Source organism: Lampetra planeri, chromosome 4, assembly GCF_965212315.1.
Source record: "Lampetra planeri chromosome 4, kcLamPlan1.2.h2, whole genome shotgun sequence".
NCBI lineage: Eukaryota > Metazoa > Chordata > Hyperoartia > Petromyzontiformes > Petromyzontidae > Lampetra > Lampetra planeri.
The window spans coordinates 4531024-4552934 of NC_136110.1; the positions used below are offsets into that span (position 1 = coordinate 4531024).

Here is a 21911-nt window from a genome sequence, read left to right on the forward strand (position 1 = left end):
TATCAATATGTTAGTATTAATATGATTATTAAGATTTTAATTAGTAACTTTTTCATTTGGCAAATATTTTATTCATACTCGAGAGTTTGTCGATCGGCAGGTCGCCTGTGGTGGGGTAAAGTGTGGGTATTGCCACTTCTTCCAAGACGTCTGGCCACCGTGGAAGAGTAGGCCAAGTTACACTCTCTAGAGGGGCCCTTTAGCGCTCTCTCTAGTGGAGGGCCTTCCGCCAGCAGTGGCATGAGCACAAGCAACTGTAGGACTGCACTTGTATCTTCACCTGTACATCATCTTCAGATGCTCATGGTAATTAAACACTATTTTAATTAAAATATCCACCCGTATTTACCTTAATATCATTCCCAAGCCACCACAATAATGACAACGCAACGTACGGATGTCCAAACAGTCATTTTTTTTATTCATCTGACCGTGTTTGAACGTACAAAATTTGCCATGCATGTCAGAGAACAGAATGGTTGTTAAAACGAAAGAACAGTATTCGCATACAATTTTTCATTTCATTACAAACCTCTGTGACATTTGTTAATGCAACAGTGTCCCGTCGAATCAACTCAGGTAGTGCTGTTATTGAGGCTTCCTGCCCGCAACTCAAGACCACGAGAACTCATCTCAGTCGGTGGTCCACTCAGCCCTTCATTCCATCGGGGGCGAGGGTCCATAAATTCAATAGAGGGCTTCTCTTTGGATGGACTGGGTCTCTGCCGTAAAAAATATGGAATTCCCACCATGGGCTCAGGGCTGTAAACAGAAGATGAACATTGCCACATGCTCATCTAAAAAGAAAACCACTTATGCGGTTCCATGCAGAACATTTTTCATTAATGCACTGAGTATAAACAAACAAAATAGAACTCTGTTACAGATGCTCATATACCTTTAAGCATTCAATAATTAAGTGAAATATATATTTTTTATTTTAAATTCCTTAAAAGACCCTGATATCATTAATATTAAATACACAATCATATTGCACATGTCACCTAGACACGCATGTCGTTTGTAGAAAACATCAGAACACATTTAAAGAATATGGCAAAGTTAGAGTAAAGAATATGGCAAAGTTACAGTAAAGAATATGGCAAAGTTAGAGTAAAGAATATGGCAAAGAGTAAAATGCTATTTTCAGAAACCACACTTAATGAAACAGTGTTCGGTTCAAACAAACAAACAAACATACGTCGAAAACGATTCCAGAAATGGTACAACGTAGCATGTGAACCTTATGGCGGTACCCCAGAGTACCATAGTGCCCCGGCTCTCGAATAATGTCCGTGATGCAGTCACGTTTAGTCTGTTGATGGTCGGCGATGCAGCAATCGATTAATCTCGACGAGCTGTACACGATGCACTATTCTTGTCATGGAGCGAAAGGTAAGGGTTATCTGAGAAAGATCATGCAAGGTAATGGAGAGAAGACGGCAACTTTATAGGAGCTGTGCATTCGCTGCAACTAAAGCTGACCAGCTGCGCAAACACAAGGTACTCTTTACTTGATGGGTTTTTGCGTGATTTGAAAATTGTTAATATTGATATTGAAGTTATTTTAATAGGAACTTTACTGGAGAAAAAAAAAAACAACCAGTTGAAGTAAACTATAATATATATTTTTAGAATACTGTACAAGAACAAATCTTTTTGAGGTCCTCGACTTCATCGAGAGCGCTGAGAAAGGCAGATAATGGCCTGGATTCCCAATCACCAAGATCCCGCCCGATCAACTGGTTGATACGAGCCTTCATTGTTTCAACGCCACCATCCTCGCTGCGTTTCGACATCGCGGAGTGGCACTGATTTTGAATTGATTGGTACCCCAGTCGCGGAGTTAAGTACATCCCTGGAAAAAATAGTGTCCCAGAAATAAAATTTGTATTGCCTCGGCCATTTTGTATTATTTGGTAGCCTGGGTACCGCCATAAGGATCATATCCGACCGTGCTAATCTGAGGTGCCGGGGAAGGACAACAAACTAACCACGCAAATCAGTTCTAAAGAAATTAGTGTTCAAGCTCGCTTTAAAAGTGAGTATTTCCAGCAGGCTTCCTAATATCGGAAGGAAGAGCATTCTAGACGGCCGCAGAAGCGGTGACCGTCTTTATAAGGTAGAGGACGAAAATGCAGTGGCATGCCGCTTTAAACGTGAGGAAAACGCCTGACTTTGCTTCAGAAGTGAGCTGATTTACGCGAGGTTACACATCCATAAATATGAATGTTTGTGCAAAGGTCAGGTTTGTGAATATCTGTATAGAAATGAGAGTTCCAACACGCGCAAATAACGCGCCGGGCGTGGGCAATTAATTGGACAGGGCGGATATGCGACGGTCGGACATGAGACGTTGTACATTGCTGCGTTCAGGTTTTTTTTCTTTCAACATACTGACATTGCCTCACGAGAAAGTGCCTGAGAAAGTACCGTGCTTCGCATGGAGGGTCGCCGAACCAACGTACGCCGTGAAGCGTGCACCGTGGGAACAACAAGAAGCGCAAGATCACCCGTTTTCTTTGAAGACTTCAATATTATTTCACCCTTTGAGAAACCACCCGAAAAAACAATCACGCCCCCAAAAAAAAGTGCTCATCGGTAAAAAGTAAAAAAAAGTAAACATACACAGAAAGAAGCATTTCGTAATAAATTATCGTTGCTTTGGCGAATGCTCAACTGAGGGTCAACACAACAAAGTGTGCTGCTGTCTGTCCCCCACGGATTACGAAGGATCTTCCGCACGTAAGCTGTACAAAAAGTACTCAATCAAAAGAGCAATTGAAGGCCTCACCCACTCTCTTGCTCTTTCACGTCAACACGTTTTAACGAAAGGACATTTTACTCATGGCATTTGGTTCCAGTCCAATGCGGTCCCTTTATTGGACGACTATAAAGAACTATATTATATTATTGTAAGCTCAACCTACAGCAGTAAATCTATGTAAAGTCAATAACACCGTTTAAGCGTAATGCGATAATTGTACACCATTTGATTTTGCCGCGGGGGATTATAAATCAGCATTTTGGACGATATTAAATTAGTTCCTTGATAAATATACCGTAACAAAACCAATATTTGGATTATCTGAATAAACGTTCGCTTTGATTTCTGTTTTATCCCACGCCTCTTATCATTCAACAACTTGTTAACACATTTATTCTTTTGCTGTCCGCGTTTGCAAGCTTTAACGAAATTTCGCCAAAGTAAATAACCAAAAAAGTTGACACCGCAACTGCTCGGTGTTTACGCAATTCAGTCTAAGCCCCGCGGGCCGCCCTGGTTAACACTGCGGGTGTATAAACCGTAAGAATGCGCGCCGCCGGCTTCTCCCAGCGGATGTTGAAGATGCCCCGACGTCGTCAAAACAACAAATCGGCCATCAGTGTCAGCGCCACGGTCTACATTTTCCACGTTTAAAACTAAACCCGCAGACTACCACTGCGAACCTTTGCAGGACCCCTCCTGAAATGCTCAAGGAGGATCTCATAGATGAATAAGAATCATGCATTATTTTTTTTTCTTCAAAAAAAATTGTACTTTCCCAAAAAAGAAAAAATCGAATCTACCTCACGTCAATTTACATCATTGCAACCCTGTTTCGACCTCTTTGAATCCAGCATCGGGCGCTGAAACACGCACACGCACGGACACCTCTGCGCTTTCTCCTGCCATCCTTCGCGCGGTGGCCTCACTTGCTCGCGCTGGTAAGCATGCTGATGTGAACGTCGCAGATGTCGAACCACTGGTCGGACACGCGCCGGCGCGCCAACAGCCCGTTGTACGGCAGCGCCGGGTTGGCCTGGCGGTCGCGGTCGTCCACCACCTTCCAGAAGTAGTCTCCCTTGAAGAAGAAGATGGCCATGTGCGTGTACGAGTAGTACACCGCGTCCAGGTTGCCCCCGGGGTGGTCGCCCGCGACCACGGCCGGGAAGACGTCCGTCACTCGCTTGGGGTAGCCGCTCACCTTCTGCTGGGTGTTCACGTTGAACGCCGTGACCTGGGGCACGCGCGGGGAAAATGCAGCGTCAGCGTCTCGTCGAAAGGGGATCGTCGCGGTGCCGTTCGCATCGCTCGGGGGGGGGGGGCGGCTGGAGTGCGGGGAAATTAACTTAAGATTCGTCGTAAGTCTTAGGAGGCTACAATTGTGGTATGATCCTAAATGTCGTACGAGGAAACGGATCATAAGTCAGAGTGTATATGTGGTCGTCGTCGTTCTGTACTCTGGCCCCAGGTCTTAATCAGGCCAACTGCTTGGTGAAGGCCTCCTCGTGCCATGTGGTCGGTCTTGGTGGGTGTTTGTACATATTTCGTCATACTGGTCAATGCGGTATGGTGAAGGCGATGCTCAGGACAAGATAAAATGTCGCTCGCCACTGATGTTAGTCACGGATAGAAACAGAACTCGGGTCGCCGAGCTAATAGCGAAATGCACTGACTTCATCCAATACACATAGACGATCGTGACTGATGTTTCACAAGGGCCTGAATGCTCATATTTCACAGGAATGTAATAGTCACATCTATGTTAATATAACAAGTTGATTCTGATAGCCACATTTTTCTAATTTGTCTCCTGTGAAAATGTTAAACTTGCGTGCAGTATACTCATCGTCAGTTATCAGTGAAGCAAGTCATTGGTCTCTCATTAAATGTGACCCTAAAGTCGTTAGAAAACTGGCAAATCCCACTTTGTAATTATATCCTTATCATGAATCTTGACCAAATCACCCGCAGCGCACTCAATGTCGTCAGATCTCGAAAACTAAGTTTGTATGTTGAAATTATGTCGCACCATACGTAGCCAACCGTGCTAATCGGAGATGCGGGGGAAGGACAACAAACTAAACAAAAAACTGTACTAAAGAAATGGATTTTCAATAGCTTCAATGGCGCTAGTGGCTTCCTAATATCGGAAGGAAGAGCGTTCCAGACGGCCGCAAAAGCGCATCTCAAAGCGCGCGATGCAGTGACCGTCTTTGTTCGATGGCTGAGAGGGTGACTGGAGTTCGCCTGATGGCTTATGCTCCTTGAAGAGATCAGCATGTAGGGTTGAGCCTGGACAGTGTTTGGATGGGGGAACCACAATGCATGCCAGGTTGTCATAGGTGGCTGTGGGGTTGTGCCACGTGGTGGTCACCTAGAGGGCAGCGCGGCAAGATCCATCTACACTCTCCTCCGCCTTCACCAATCCGCAGCGATCAGCGCGATGAAGTACGGTGAAATAAAAACCCACGATCCGCACGGTGTGGGAGAGAGGCCCTCATCCAGCAGTGGATTCACCACACAAGGGGCTGTACGCGTATACGCACGTGACTTTCATAAGTGGTTGGTTTATTTAACAAAAAATGACACGCAAATCTACCCACACCTCACATTATGTATATATTTGTACATCTATATGTACACGTGAGTCAAACATTTAATTGAAACGTTTTTGGACTTCACCGTGCTTCGCAAATGCCGGCAAAAGTGGTGTGCGCTCTTTGGGTGAAAATCCCCCGTTCAGGAATTTGCCCGCGTTGAGAAGGCGCTCACGTCATTGTTCTTGAAGAAGTAGATGTTGTAGTCGCGGCGGTCGTAGAAGGCGGTGTTGACGGGGTTGGGCACATTGGGGAACCCGTCCGAGATGAGCTTGGGGTAGCTGACGCCCTGCGGGTCCACCGTGTACACGCGGTCGTTGGCGTTGTCGTAGCGCCAGTACTGGGTTCCTGAAGCGTTCGGGAAGTGCCGTGGTTAATGTGGCAGGACGAAGGTGACACTTCGTTGGAATAACTGTTGTTGTTGTTGGTTTTTAGAAACAAATGAGATGCTTAATAATGGTAGTAGTAGGTTTTTACCCTTTAAACTGGTACAAAACTGACACCTTTATACAAGGCATCATGTTTGCAATAACCACAACACAAGCAGTTGATTGGTCCACACCCGAGACAGCTTTCCTTAGAGCCTAGTCTTGCATAAAGGTGTCAGTTTTGTACCAGTTCAAAGGGTAAACACCTACTACTATATTTTGCCGCTGGTAAAGGAGGTCTCATAGTATACTTAATAATGGTTACAGATGGGTAAATATGGGGGGGGGGGGGCGGAGGTGGGATTCTGCTGTGGTGGCAATGGTTAGCGCACTGGGGGTTTGCAATGCAAGGGCCGCCGGTTTGATCTCCCTGCACGACACTTGAAACCATGGGGCAAGTTTCTTAAATCTCCACCCCCCCCCCTTCCATCTGTCCACCGAGCGCTATGAATTATTACACCACCGTAGGCCGATTGGCACGTTGTGTGTGGCGGGGTAGGGCATGGGTACGACCACCTCTTGTGAGAGAACTGGGCCAATATGGAAGAGTAGGCCGAATGCCCTCGAGTAAAGTTCCTTGCGCCAGCAGCGGTACGAACCAGCCAACACAGAGATGCACCGGTACGGTTAGCTGTCCACGTTTACATTAACATGTCTAGCAGTTCATTCCCATTGGATATTGTGCTATGGTGGTGAGATGTGAACTCCCTCTCATGGTATCCCTGAGGTCATGGGTTTGATCTCGACCCTGACGCCTGTATATTTGAAGTTTGCATGCTCTCCCTGGATCCTCCGGTTTTTCCCTCCGCAATTAGAATCAAAATGCACTCAGAGGTTTTGGCTGCTATAAATTTACACATGATAAGCCACTTTCATTCAGCTATCATTTGTGGCCAGGGCGCTTCTGAAAAATATCTATATAGCTCAGTGGACCTTACCTGGTAATATAAAAAAATGTTTAATAGTTTATATAGTTATATATATATGGACATTTTTTCCAAAAACATATACTGTAACAGCTCAATCCGAGCCATTACTGCTTTGATAATTGCATTGACTTTGCACTATTTGCCTTTCGGCGTTCTCTGGCCTAATACTGGTGATACAAGGCCATAGAGAAGGCTGCCTCTGGTGTAGGCCAATCAGTTTCATAGACAACGCAAATATTATCAGAGCACGTTTGTTTGCAAGTTTCACGACGAGTATGTGTGGTTAATGCAGACTTGATGCCTTGCAATAATATATCTATTTAGCGTTTGAACATCTTAACACCTTGATTTGAAGCTTCCGTGACTGCAGGAATCCATACTCTTTGGTTCTTTCGGTAAAGTCACGTGGGTATAAAATAAAATTATATCACGACGTTTCGGGCGCAACACAAGCGTCTGTCATCAGGTGGGAAAGCATGATCTGCTGCTGCCTCAGCATGATTTGCTGCTGAGCATGATCTCCTGCTCATACCTACGTGACTTTACCGAAAGAACCAAAGAGTATCTTAACACCTGTTTTATTCATCAGTTTAAATATTTACACTATGAGATCTCTTTTACCAGTGGCAAAATATAGTAGTAGGTTTTTACCCTTTTAAACTGGTACAAAACTGACACCACTTTTGTACCAGTTTAAAAGGGTAAAGACCTACTACTATAGTTTAAATATTTTAAATATGTTTCATGGTTCAATTCTCTAATGGGCGGGGGGGGGGTAGAGCAATGAATCGAACTGGCGACCGGTGCTCTCACGACGCCACCACACGTCACCGCTCCTCTCGAAGCCCTCCTCGGGTGCAAACTCGTGCACCTTTGAAGAAGTAGGCGGCGTTGATGTTCCATGTCCACACGTGCACGTAGGCGTCGATCGCCGAGTCGGGGATGCCCCGCCAGCCCACGGACAGGGCGATGGGGTCGCCGAAGCGCGTGCGGTTGTTGCGGTTCTCGTACATCCAGTACCAGCGGTCGCGGAAGAAGTAGGTGTTGAAGCGCGTGACCAGCACGCCCAGCTGGTTGCGCTCCTGGCGCACCCAGTCGAAGACGGCGGAGAAGGAGCCGTCGCACACACCTGCGGAGTGACGCGTGATCGCGGTGTCACTCCTCGACCGAACGCACGCCGTGCGACGAACGTGAGTCGTGTCTCCCGTGAAAAAGCAATGGCTTTCGGCCGATATAAGCAGGGGGACGGGGGCCCCTTGCTGGTTTAAAGTGCAGGTTTTCAGATTAGATTCTGTGTGTTATATTGTGGCAGTGTGGTTGTTCAAGTGGCTCGTGCATTGGTGTTATGAACCTTGGGTTTGATTCCATGCACGCGGCTAGCATCAGTGGCGAGCGTTATCTGGCCACCTCTTCACCAACCTGCGATGGCCAGCGTGGTGAAATATGGTCACACAGCCTCCACGACCGATGTGACGTGAGGAGGACTCGACTTGTCCGTGAATTAACAAAAAATCTGCAAACTATTTTTTTTATAAATGCATTTTATTTCACTGAGCATTGTTATTATTATACTGTAAATGTCACTTAAGTTATTGACTCATTTAACAGAGCGGGAGCAGAGAGTCATAGCTCCTGTAATAGAAACAGTTCCTTGTTTATTTTTAGCTTTAGGTGTGGCTAATTTTCAAACTTTACGCTTCACAATGGTCTACTCCTGGGAAAGATGGCACGCGATGGCCACACATGGCAGAGCTTTTGGCAATTTTCTGCATAAATGGCTTCGTGGCAGCCAGGATTAAACTGTTGGCATCGTGGCGATGTTGCAGTGACCACGGGACAATGAAGCTCACGCGGGAGATTTACGGTCGAACAATACCTACGAGTAATAGAAAAAGGAATAAAAGCCAAGAAAAGGTGTTCAAAGAGACGCAGAGAGAGAGAGGCAGGCGCACGCTTGGAATTACATTGAGAGTACAGAAAGAGGAGCACAAACATAAGAGAACAAATGTAAATTAGAGACATTTGATAAGACTTTTAAGAGAAATACAATGCAATCGTCAACGTCGCTGTGGTCTTAAAATGACCAAAAACACATATTTAATAGGCGATGCTTCGGCCAATGGCTCATCTTCATAGCACATTAATTTAGATGAATCAGTGGGCTGTGGCAGGACATAGAAATAGGTTTTTACCCTTTCAACTGGTACAAAAACTGACACCTTTATACAAGGCATCATGTTTGCAATAACCACAACACAAACAGTCATCTGGTCCAACACCAATGGAGACTAGGCTCTAAGAAAAGCTGCCTTGGGTGTGGACCAATCAACTTCAAGGACAGTGCATATCATTATCATTATCAGAGTTGTTTCTTTTTGTTTGCATTTTGACTGCTTGTGTTGTGGTTATTGCAAACATGATGCCTTGTATAAAGGTGTCAGTTTTTGTACCAGTTGAAAGGGTAAAAACCTATTACTATATTTTGTCACTGGTAAAGGAGATGTCTCATAGTGTGGCAGGACACGTTGCTCGACAGGACGATTTCCAGTGATTGATAGAAGACTGTCGATTGTAGCAGCCAAAGGAGGGGAGTTCACGCCTAAGAGAACACGTCCACCGTGGAGATGGAGCGTGCCTACAGGAGCTACGTGGAGTGTTGCATTTCAAGATCACGAGAGACGCTGAGAGCTTGGAGAGCCCTTGATCCAGCAGTGACTGATGATCGATGTGTGATATATAGATGACATCCCTGTAGGTCTAGAGTTGCTCACCTATGTTACACAATCACATACACGATATGCTATGTGTACATATACTATATATCGGGTGCATAACTATACTATGTACCGTGTCTACATAGAGAGTCAGAATCTTCAGAGTGAGAATCGTTATATGTCCAGGAGAAATCTGATGAGCTATGAAGCTTGACTTAAAGCTTTCGTGACTGCAGGAATTCATATTCTTTGGGTCTTTCGGTAAAGTCACGTAGATAGATTGAAAGAAAATAACAAAAAACTATGACGTTTCGATCGCAACACAAGCGTGGTCAAAACGTCGTAGTTTTTTTGTTATTTTCTTTGAACCTATCTACGTGACTTTACCGAAAGACCCAAAGCATATGATCTGTGAAGCTCTTTTTCACAGATGTCCAGTTGGGGCGGATCAGAAAGTCACAACAACAAAAATACCCCAAAAAACGATAGCAGTGAAAAGTATAGGAATACATACAAATATATAAGTTCACATTACATACACTATACGCCGTGCATAATCCGATACGAGAGGTCTTTTGAAAATGACCCTCTAATAGAGGTCACATTGACCAAATGTCAAACTTATTATGAAGCCTATCATTATGTAATAATCAGACAATTGAAAAGTGAGTTGATGCTCGCTAGGGGTGACTGATCGAGACAGAAAGCAGTGCGTGTGAATGTGAGTGCTTTTTTTACAGAATATCGCATTGTGCGTCCTACAGATTTTTTTTTGACCATCCCGTGTTTGTGAATTATGTAACGTGTGGAGAGTATTTTTAAACGCGAACAGCTGGTTCATGTGGGGTCGCGGAGAATAGAATTGATTGTGTTTGGACTACAACAAAACATTAAGTGCAATTTACAAACTTGCAGTCACCAGATATTACATCGGCTCACATAACCGGCTTGACCAGTGGACCAGACCACCACTGGTCCAGTGTCCTCGACTTAAACTCCCGATATAATGGAACAACCACTATCTGCAGTCACCTTAAACCTGTGTTATCTATTTATATGTTAGAGGTCTCAGTGTTATTTTTGGCCCATGGACATTTTTATTTGATCTCACGCGCCCTACGTAAACACTATTATTCCATACTTTCACGTGTCCAGTTAATAATTCATCAAGGATTTTCTGAATGCGTTATACAATGGCATTTTTTTTTTATAACCAAGCACAGAAGGGTCATACAAGATCAGAATCAGTCTCGGCTTAAGATGGAAATGTACGTGACAGGTTTATTTTATGTTACTTACAATTTGATGATATGACACCAAAATGCGTATACTGGAATAGCGCCCTAGGCAGTATGAGAATCATTGATAAGATTTAAAGTTTTAGAGAATGTAATTTTAAGCCTTCCTCTTAAGTCTATATTTGCTCTTTATGTAAAAAAGTATGCATTCTTCAATACGCGTCCTTATTTGTTGTTCTAGCGATAAGTCAAGAAATATCTAAGTATGTGCTCTCTGGTTGCCTGGGTGAAAACGGGGGCTATGTCTTAGCTCAATCCTGGCCAGCTTGGCTCAAAACTTCAATATACACACATATATAAATACTGCAGTCGTCATAGCCAAGGGGTACAATATAAATATGACTATGTATACTGTGTTTATAATCAAGTCACGTATTAATGGGGCATCTAAAGCGCTAAGATTACTCCACTCACATCGTCATTCTGCAATTTGTGTTCTTCATAACTTTGAATTAATACGCAAATGTGCAGTTTCCCTAACTTTAACCGACTTAAATTTCGATTTAAAGCTTTCGTGACCGCAGGGATTCATCTTCTTGGTTCTTTCGGTAAAGTCACGTAGAAGGGAAGTAATAAAATAATAAAAATAAAACATGATAAAATAATTCTCACGACGTTTCGGCCACAACGCAAGCAGCCGTCCTCAGGTGAAAACCAAGAAGATTTAACAAACTTATTTTGAAATCGGACATATAGCAGTTATAGTCTCCAGCCTGGGAATGGGAATGTTTTGACCATACCCCTCTGGTCAGTGCACTTTGGTGAACAGGGAGGTAGCAGAGAAGGCAGAGCCAGTTTAGATACCACAATATTGAAATTCATATTAAAACAAATATTTGATTTAGTTTATCTCATCAATGTATGTGTCATGTTGAACTGCTTTTGTATTATATTCTTGGTTCTTTCGGTAAAGTCACGTAAAGTCATGTAATACACAGCTGTGGATTTCACACCTGATGACGATTGCTTGTGTTGCAGTCGAAACGTCGTGAGAATTTAATTGTTTTATATTTTATAATTATTATTTTATTATTTCCCTTCTACGTGACTTTACCGAAAGAACCAAGAATATGAATCCCTGCAGTCACGAAAGCTTTAAATAATTTTTTTTATTTTGTATTGTACGTTGCTAATCGGCAGTGTGGGGAAAGAGCAAAAACATGTTTTGCGTTTAGTTTATTGTCCTTCACCTGTACCTCCAGTTAGCACGGTCGACTACGTACGGTGCGAAGGAAGTGCAACGTACGTACATACAAAGCGTTTGAAGGATGACTTAAATACAAATCGAATTGCTCCTTTATAATCATAATCACGTGACTAGCATGCTCCAGAATGACAATTCATCGCATCGCCGAAACGCTCTCGACGATTCATTTTTCGCGCTCGGCCTCGTTTTGTTCCGCTCGCAGACTTCCCCGGCACGTACCGTATATCTGTTGGATGGCTTTCCTGTCGAGCCACTCCAGCTCGAAGCCGTTGTCCTGCGGGATGTAGTTGGGCTGCATGATGGAGCCCTGACGCGTCAGATGCGGCAAGCCCAACACGTGGCCAATCTCGTGCACCGCCACCTGTGACGTGAGCGCACAAAGACAACACCCCCCCCGCACATCGCCTTTAATAGACTGCTGAGGCAAGTGCCGTTAGCGAGAAGCTATACGTGGCCAACGTATACGAGGGGGGGGGTGACCAACACCACGCCCAGCTGCCTTTGTCTCCCCAATGCTGATGTTTAGACACACGCACACCGGGTGCTCGTTTTACGGCTGAGTCGACCTCGGGGAGGCCCATGGCCGGTTCAAAGTTTTGCCATTGATTTTGGTCGTGAGCGGGAATCGAACTCAGGTCCCCGGATTCGTAAGCGCAGTGAGCAAAGCACTACACTGCCGCTCCCCATTGGGGGGTGAGCATGCACGCGCACACAGCCACGCTCCAATCAACAACCTAAAACTACAGCTACAACAAGTTGATAAAAATCATGCCACACGCATGGATTTCGTAATGCTTTCCCACATGCGATTGTCTTCAGAAGTACTTCATTAGCAGTGTGGAAGCCCGACTGGTTTTCAAAGCGGTTGGTCCCAAATAGCAGCACAATCCTATACCGCAGGTTCATTCACGTTGGATCATCTTCATGAGAGATGTAATGCAAGCTGTTACAGATGGACAGACGCTTTTAAGATGATTTTGGAAAGTGTCAAAACAATCGCTCATCATGTTCAGCGTTAACACTGCCTTGTTACAGAAGTATATCATCACCGTGTCAGGCATGGGCGCCGTGGTGGCAAGATGTTTACTACCTCGCCTGGTATGCAGGAGGTCGTGGGTTCGATAGCGACCCTGACGCCTGCTGTATATTTGGAGTTTGCACGTTCTCCCCGTGGTCGCATCGATTTTTCTCCGGACCCTCCGGTTTTCCCCTCCACATTTAGAAACTTGCGTTTCGAGTATTTGGCTGCTATACATTTCCACATCATAAACCACTTCATTGGGCTATCATTTGTGTCCAGGTCGCTTCTGAAAAAGAGCTATAAAGCTCAGTGGGCCTTACCTGGTAAAATAAATAAAAATGTTTTTAGATTTTGTGGCCATGCCTCACCACACTAGTAATCACGGAGTGGTAAAGGTTTGCTCGGATCAGATTAATTTATCATTGGCCACTGATGTTAACCGTGGCAGGGATTCGAACCGAGGTCTCTGGGTTCACAGCGCAGCACGCTAACCACTGCACCGCCGCAGTGTTAACGATGGTGTTCATAAAAAAAATTGTCTCTTTTAATTAATTTTTTTTTAAAAAATTACTTTGCTTATTCAATTTGATTAAGAATATCGCCATCCAGTCTCAGCTCTCGGCAACGCACGAAATTATGTTTCCCAGTTGTCTTTACAGCTATAGCAAGCTCCATAACATCCCCATTCATATATACAACAACAATCTCATGAATTACAATTTTAAGTTTTAAATCATCATCACATCACGAGACGAAAATATATATATTCAAGTCCGTGCAACAATGCCCCAACTCAGAGCTCGCCTCTGCAAGGTGACACCACAAAACCGCTCAAGAGATTGCTTCAATTTCCAAACCACCTTCTCACATACCCTGCAATATAGATGTGTTCATCATATGGAGATCCTGCCAAACAAGCTGTATTTCACAGTTCTGGATATATGGTGAATTCCACAAAAATATACTTTGATACGATGGGGTTTTTTTTGGTGCTTATACGATCATATATTGGTGCTGAAATGCAGTGTTTTATGGTACTCATTCATTACAGTCCCATTGGTGCCTGAGTTAACTAAACCACTTTTACAATAACTTAAAATAATCTAGAGCATAGCTGTCCAAACTATAAATGGCGATATAAATAAGCAGACGATGCCTGCTTCACATATCCGTCTCTTACAGAACCCATCGGCTGCAAGGCCTTCTGGGAGTGTTGGAAATGATGCGCTCCCAAGACGTCATGCGGCTGATTAGTTTTATGATAAAAAAATTAAATCTTTACATGAAGAGATCGATAAACGAAGGAGACATTATTGCTTATTGATTGTGTTATTCATACATTTGTGGGGATTGCGATTTTATTTAACGTGGCTCTCATTTTACATATTTAAGAGGCTGCCGATCCCTTTAATGACTTTCTGTGCGTTCCTAATGCGTCGTTTTCTCAGATTACGTCGATGTGATTATAACAGGACCCTGCGGGGTGGGCTGGTAGGAATATAATACTAATACCGGTACAGGGATATCGACCGCACGCACACGCGCACACACGCGCATAAACGTACACACGCACACACACATGCACACACACCACACGCACACATACATGCACGCACGCACACGCACACGTAATGAAGTTGTGTTGCTACGCTTCCAGTTCGCCGTGAATAACGATCCGAAGCCCAATAGCGCCCATTCATCACGCCGCTCGAGTGGGCCGGACACGCACACACGCACGCACACACACGCACGCACACAGTCACACATATACACACACGCACGCACACACAGACACGCACACACACGCGCATACACACGCACACACACGCACGCACGCAAACACACACGCACACACACACACACGCGCAGGGGGAGCGGGCGGCCATCTTGTCGGACGGACGGACGGACAAACGGACGCGGACGGACGGACGGACAAACGGTCGGACGATATAATCTATTGGTGGTCTGGTCCACTTCGTTCCTACCAGTATAACGCGCAGTTGCATAGTGTGGTGGTCGTGGTGGTGGTGGGCATGAGCCATGGTGCAAGGAATTCAAAGGGGCCAGCTGTCCAATTTCCAACCCCAACCTCTACGTAGTCCTGCACCTGAGTCAGTGGGCATTGGTGCCAGGCCGTCCACATGATAGATTCATGTTCATTTTAAAGCCACAGCGTTATTGACGAGCGTGTAAAGTTTGTATTTATCGTCTTGGTTCTTTCGGTAAAGTCACGTTGAAGGGAAATAATAAAATAATAAAAATAAAACATAATAAAATAATTCTCACGACGTTTCGGCTACAACGCAAGCAGCCATCCTCAGGTGAAGAACAGGTCTGTCGGAAAGACAGCGTCTGAATGAGAATTATTTTATTATGTTTTATTTTTATTATTTTATTATTTCCCTTCTACGTGACTTTACCGAAAGAACCAAGAAGATGAATCCCTGCAGTCACGAAAGCTTTAAATCGAAATTTAAGTTTGTATTTGCTTGTTTACGCACACGCTGCATTGCATCAACGCTGCCTTTGTGGCTCGTGTGCCCGTCGCTCAACAACAACAACAACAAGGAGGGTGGCTGCTGCCACGTTTGCGGTGGGCTGGGTGCTGGCGCGGCGAACCTTGAGCAGGCTGATGCCCTGCTCGCTCCGCGGGGTGCTGAACTGCTCGTCGTCGTCAAAGTGGACGTCTCCGAGGTGCCACGCGTGGGCGAACTCCTGCCCGCTGCCGTCAAACACCTGGGAGCAGCCCAGGTGACGCCCTGAGGTTTGATCGCGCGCACACACAAAAAACACGCACAACGACTATCGTGACCACCAGCTGGGGTTTTTTTTTTTTAGCCCGGGCGTAGACTGCTGGGGTAAAAACGCTGTTGATGTGAAAGAAAGAAGAAAAACACATTTTGCGAGACATCAGAGAATGCGTCCGCAAATCTGGTCAAGTGAAAACTGACCGCACGTGCATCCTTGACACGCACGCGTGAGTGACGCAAGGCACCAGAAGAGTCGCAAACGTCAAGTTGCTTTTTTTCTGGACACTCTGCTTCTTTTCAAACTGGTTTTCTCCTCCCCGCATCTCCCCCTCCTTTCTTGTGTTTTGTTAATTGAAACCGAGAAACTGTGACACCGTCACGTCACCATTTGTCCAGATGGCCGCCGAGATTACAACTCGTCCCTGCTGCGCTATGAATCACGCCGGCAGAATGCACCTGGAGGCACGCCGCACGCGATAGTTTCATTCCTGTCCTCCTATCGCCTTACAAGGGGCACAGCCAAGCGAGGCACATGTTGGATCATTGGTTATGAGGATATTGTTTTTCTTTCCTCTATCAGCATCAGCAGCAGCAACAGCAGGATCAGGCGTGGTTAATCCACTGCTGGATGAAGACATACCCACGTGGTCGCTATCTCCCATGATCCCACGTTGTAACAACAACAACAATAATGTAAACAGCGCTTGCACAACAGTTCCTTTCGTCGCTCCATCTCCCGAGTAGACGTACTTCCTCCCCTCCCCCTTCCTTCCTCGGCGGCCACTCGGTCATTATTCTCGGTCAATCGACCGGGCAGTACGCAATATCCTTTAGGCACACATTTCGTGAATGCGAAGTCGCGCGTGTCACGTGGGACTCGAGTGTGCACTTGTGTGTACGTGCAATTAGCCCCGTATCGACTGTGCTGTGTGCATTAGGCTGCACGGAATTAAAGTCGCTCGTCGACAAGTTAAGGGGGTTTAAATTTACAGCGAAGAGTGCAAACGCCCGTCCACCGCCGTGGCCTGAAGTATTAATAGCTCCGTTCGCTCACATCGCTGAAACTCCCGTCAACGGATTCGCACTTTCGTGATAGGACGCGACTATTTTTAGCCTGGCCGACGAAACAATAATGGAATTGTGTCTCGCCTGTCACAAAAGAAAGTGACTGAAACGGAAGCACTTATTTGTTTATTTACACGCTATAAAGAAGGAGGATTGCCCGAAACGTCGCATATGATTTCAGTTTTTGTACCTCTTAAGGCCACACAGTGTTATTGACGGATGTGTTGAGTTTGTTTTGCTCATCGTGTCCTTGTGCCAACGCAGTAGCAGCATCACCAACTCATTTCTTTCGGTCTCTACGATGTCTATTGCATCAATTGTATAATGTGTCACGTGCACGACCGAATAACTTAATCCAAGGCGCATACCACTGTCTGCATGCATCATATCGAGCACAATGCTGCCTATCACGACCGGCGCCGTTTCTAGCTGATATTCACACGATGACACTGCCCAACGTTACCCGTTCTGACCATGTACTCGCTCCTTTTTTAATTCACGCAAGACGAACATTTAATAAGAATGCTTACATTAACATCGATCCCATATACGACGACGTTTCACTATGACACGTGCCATTTGTCCCATGGACGCCTAGGAACGCGGACCGGCTCGATAATGGGGGGCCGCTCCAACTTTATAGGGGGGCCAAGCGAGTTCGATAGCCGATCCCTGGCGGCTGCTTATCAGCAAATCAATCAATAAGTCATCCGTCATCGAGTTTTCTTTTGGGCTTCATCACGTAAATATAAATGTGTCGTTAAACCCGCCACCACCCGACACAGCCAATTAGTAAGGTTAGTCGCGTAAACAAAACCTGCCAATTCGTTACTAGTTCAGCAAACCGGCGTGTCGGAGAGTAAACACACAACATTTACCATTCAAGTACCGTGACGTTTCGCCGGTAATTGCGACCAGCATCATCAGGCGACAGCCAAAGTTGGTCGCGAAAGCATACTGTGTGTTAAATCAACAAGTCAGCCGATCACTCCAATCACTCAATAAATCACCTGTTCCGAATCCCAACTTGATGTCGATATCTGAGGAGGGCGACTTGAGGTCTTCCTCGAATATGAGCGGAATGACCTCGCTCCACATGCGGAACGCCAGCCTGACGATGAACCTCTGCTCCTCCGTGGTGAACTGCGAGCTGTACCCCTCGCCTATGAGGCGCCACTTGAGGTTGCTTTTGGGGAACGCCAGGCCCGGGTTGAGAGGGGCATCGACCACCACGGCCCGACGGGACCGGGCGTGGGTCACCAGGTCAGCCAGCAGTCCCCGAGAAGGGGTTGTTGCTCCATCACTCCTCGAGTTGTTGTTGCTGTTGCTGTTGTTGCTGCTGGTGCTGTTGCCGTCGCTAAATTGGGTTTCGTTCAAGGGCCTCGTGCTGCTGCTGTTGTTGTTGCGCGCCTGCTTGTCTGGCACGCCGCAGCGAGGTTTGTTCATGGCCGCTTTGGTCTCTTCGTCGAACTGCCCTGTCTGGGGCAGCCCATTTGCGGCCTGGAAGTTCTTGAGAGCAGCCACGAGGTACGGGGATTGGGTTGGGTCGGCCTTCGTCTCCTCCACCTTGTCACGGCTCACGGTGTCACCCTCGGACAACGAGTCGATCACGTTGCTGGGTGCCGGGTCATCGTTCAGCGGAATGGACACGTTCTCGTACTCAATGGCTTTCCAGTTGACGGGCTTCACCCAGCCGTACTTGAGCAGGTATTGCTGTCCGGCCACCCCCCCCACACACGCACACGCACGCGCGCACACACACACACACACAACACACACGCAGATAGATGGTTTAATTCAGGCAGAGCGCATGCACAGCTTCGAATGAATGTGCAACGTGAAATAAGCGCAGCGAGCAATGACCATGTCGCAATCGGGCGCAGGTGACTCTGCGTTTGTGCTCGTGATATAAATTCAAGTTTTGAAGATTTCAGAGCTTCAGGTTTTTTTTGGAGAGGGGCGGGGGGGGCGGGGGGGCTGCCGTGGAGCTGTCAAAGCGGAGTGAGAACGCTACGGTGTTTAAAACGTGCCGAGCTGGGCACGCAATACGCGACGCATCGCGAGCAAAACAGCGCGTGTCGACTGACGCGCGTGCGTAAGGACCCGGCGTTCATACTTCTTGGACACAAGCCGTTTGTTTTAATTAGACACGACCTCGTAGTACGGGAAGTAGTACAATGAAAACAACAACACTGACGACATTTACGCCCTGAAGTGCCGCGACGCGGCGTGACACATTCGCTCGTCCCGTGCGCGAAAACGGAGCAGGCGCGTTCCGCGAATGCGTCGGCTGGCGGGCTCGGAGAGGAGGCGCGCGAACGATGGACAGGACGCGTGGATGCGTCTGGCGAGTTTTGCGACGACCTTTTTCTTTTTTGTGTGCGCGTGTGCACACGCGTGTGCGCGTGTGTGTGCGTCGGGCGTAACCAACGAGTCTCGCGGTGCTCGCCGCCCGAGACTCACCTGCACGGACTCGGTGTCGTCGATGAGGTCGGCTTCGTTGTCCGGAGTCTGCTGGATGTCGCCGTGGTCGCGGTCGTGGAAGAGTTTTTCGGCGCGCGCGTTCACCAATAGGAGCGCGGCGCATATCGCCAGGTGCGCCGCCGCTGGCATTGCCGATGCAGAGTTTGACAGCGGTGATGACGGAGCGACGCTACGAACTCACCGAAAGAATAATAACGACAACGACGACGACGATACGAATAGAATGCCGAGAGGACAAACAGCCAAGAGGAGGAGGCGAGCGAGACGAGCCTCTTGTGTGGCAAGCACAGCAGCAGCAGCGGCAGCGGCGGGTGTCTCTTGTGGACGAAGCGGATGCCGTGCGGGGCTTTTTAAAGCGCGCGGCGCGAAAAGTGCGATGTCATGTGGGAGCTTTGAGTGGCTCGGAGAGTCCGTGACACTCAAGGCGACGAGATGGGGATAGCGTTGAGCCTTGAGGGAGGAGGGAGGGTGGTGGCTCAAAGAGGAGGAGGCGGTGGGGGGGGAGGGTGTGCTGGGTGGTAACAGATATGTGTCGTCTTCGCGTGCGTATCCGTGCCGCCAGCGACAAGGGCGGAGGTAAGCATAATGTCCGTGCGTGCGTGTAAGTGTGTCAGGGTGTATGTGGGTGTGTGTCAGGGTGTACGTGGGTGTCAGTGTGTCCAAGGGTGTACGTGGGTGTAAGTGTGTCAGGGTGTATGTGGGTGCAAGTGCGAGGCTTTCCTGGGTAAATCTTTTGCAATAGTGTAGTCGTAATAATAATGATGATGAAATGTATACGCGCACAATATTTCATAGACATAAAGGACCGTGACTCCAAGAAGCAATTACGATATTAATAACATTAATTAAATTATTTACCCTAATTATAATAATACATCTTCTTGGTTCTTTCGGTAAAGTCACGTAGAAGGGAAATAATAAAATAATAAAAATAAAACAATAATAGAATAATTTTTCTTACTTTATTATTTCCCTTCTACGTGACTTTACCGAAAGAACCAAGAAGATGAATCCCTGCAGTCACGAAAGCTTTAAATCGAAATATAATAATACATTTAATTAATTATTAATACAATTATCATTAAATGCAGCCCTTTGTCAATCCGCAACTGGATGCAGTTCTATCCGGTCCGTGTCAATGACGAGGGCTAGTTCGACCCTAATTCACCACGCGATGCCGTGGACTCGTTCACTGCTGTCAGCCGCGGTCTCGGCATCGAACTTAGGTGGGCGGGTTTGCGACGTAACGCACTCACCACCGTGCCGTGGTCACTGCTCGCATTAACTTTACTTGTTTGTTTGTTGTAGTACAGAGTTAGACTGATGGCCGTAATCTAAGTTGTCTTGTGGTTGTTGTTGTTTTGACTTGCATCCCACTGGGATATTTGCACAGGGTTGGTGTACAGTGATTTTTTCTGCAATATTTTGCTGTCTTTTCTTGGATTTTCTGTTTGCACATAGTCACTTTAAGATGTTTTCTTGTTCATGTTTTTGTTTTTTGTTTGTTGCGGTTGCACCCGATTCAAGAGCCGAATGGCTCACAGGGCTATACCTAATAAATGAACTTGAACTTGTTGATTCCTCCACCCATGGTCAGGGACTCGTTTGACCTGAGTGTTGGATCTCACCCACGCTGCTGTGTTTTTCACCACCGCAAACACTGCACGTCACAACCATTTTCTATCTACTGCTCATTTCCATCGCACTGCCCCCTACGCTGGAAAAAAAAACAACGAAAATAAATCTCTCCCGCGTCGTCTCTTTTCCCAAGTTCGTCGAATTGGCTCACTTGCGGAATCGTATTCACTCTTATTTATTGCACTTTCAATCGTGCTGTTTGTTGCTGGGCACTTAGCGTCTTGCGCCTGTGCTCAGCGACCTCGATTTAAACACAGTGCACACGTAATGCACTGTATATAGTTGCTGCATGGGTCTCATCATCTGAGCATGCTTTGTATGCACGTTGAACTTCTTTCGCACCGCACGTATCCGGCGGTGCCAATCGGAGGTGCGAATGATGAATGACGTGCACGATGTACGGATGCTGCGAGAGAGTGGCGAGCGAATGCAATTGACGAGGAAGGGGGTTTGACCCGTAACCTTCCGGGAATTTGTACGTGCGTAGAGAACTCTATCACAATAAACCGCGTAGTGTTGATATACACCTTAGGTCGGCAAGCTGAGGTTCAGGAGCCGCATACCACTCTCGAACGACTGGCTTCGTGATGTTCTTTTTTAAGAGGTCTGTCTCGTATTCGCATTGCATTGGCGGTTCTTGAAATATCGAGGGGTCTTTTTTCATTTTTTTTTACAGAATTCGAAAAAAAATGTCTCTTCTTGTTATTTGGGTTGCCGACCCCTGCCGTCGGCTGACTGAGAAATATGTCCGTGTTTGGACTGTGGAAATTCCTGTCGTTAATAATAATGGGGATGTTTAACAAAAAAACGCACTTCGGTGTCGAATCTCTGGCGCGTTACGCAATCAGCGAGGCAACACACGAGTCACGTTGGGACTCGGTCACGTTCGGATGTTGCGAGACGTCGTTGCCCCAAGGGCATTCGACAGCAGCGAGTTCCATGATGATGGGTCCCAGCTGTTGAGACGGCACGTGGGGGGTCCATTTGTCTTGGGTGGCACGATTAGGTGGTGG

The 21911-nt window shown here is 46.5% G+C and overlaps 1 protein-coding gene across 1 annotated transcript; it reads right to left on the reverse strand.

Moving 5' to 3' along the window:
- Positions 1-400: 400 nt before the first annotated feature.
- On the reverse strand, positions 401-19642 carry LOC144717599 (matrix metalloproteinase-21-like). Its single transcript, XM_078593092.1, has 7 exons — positions 19240-19642; positions 17787-18489; positions 15581-15720; positions 12160-12301; positions 7593-7850; positions 5540-5712; positions 401-4001 (listed from the first exon to the last, which is right to left on the reverse strand). The coding sequence occupies exons 1-7, from the start codon at positions 19387-19389 to the stop codon at positions 3693-3695; spliced, it is 1875 nt and encodes a 624-aa protein (XP_078449218.1). The 5' UTR covers positions 19390-19642; the 3' UTR covers positions 401-3692.
- Positions 19643-21911: the final 2269 nt, after the last annotated feature.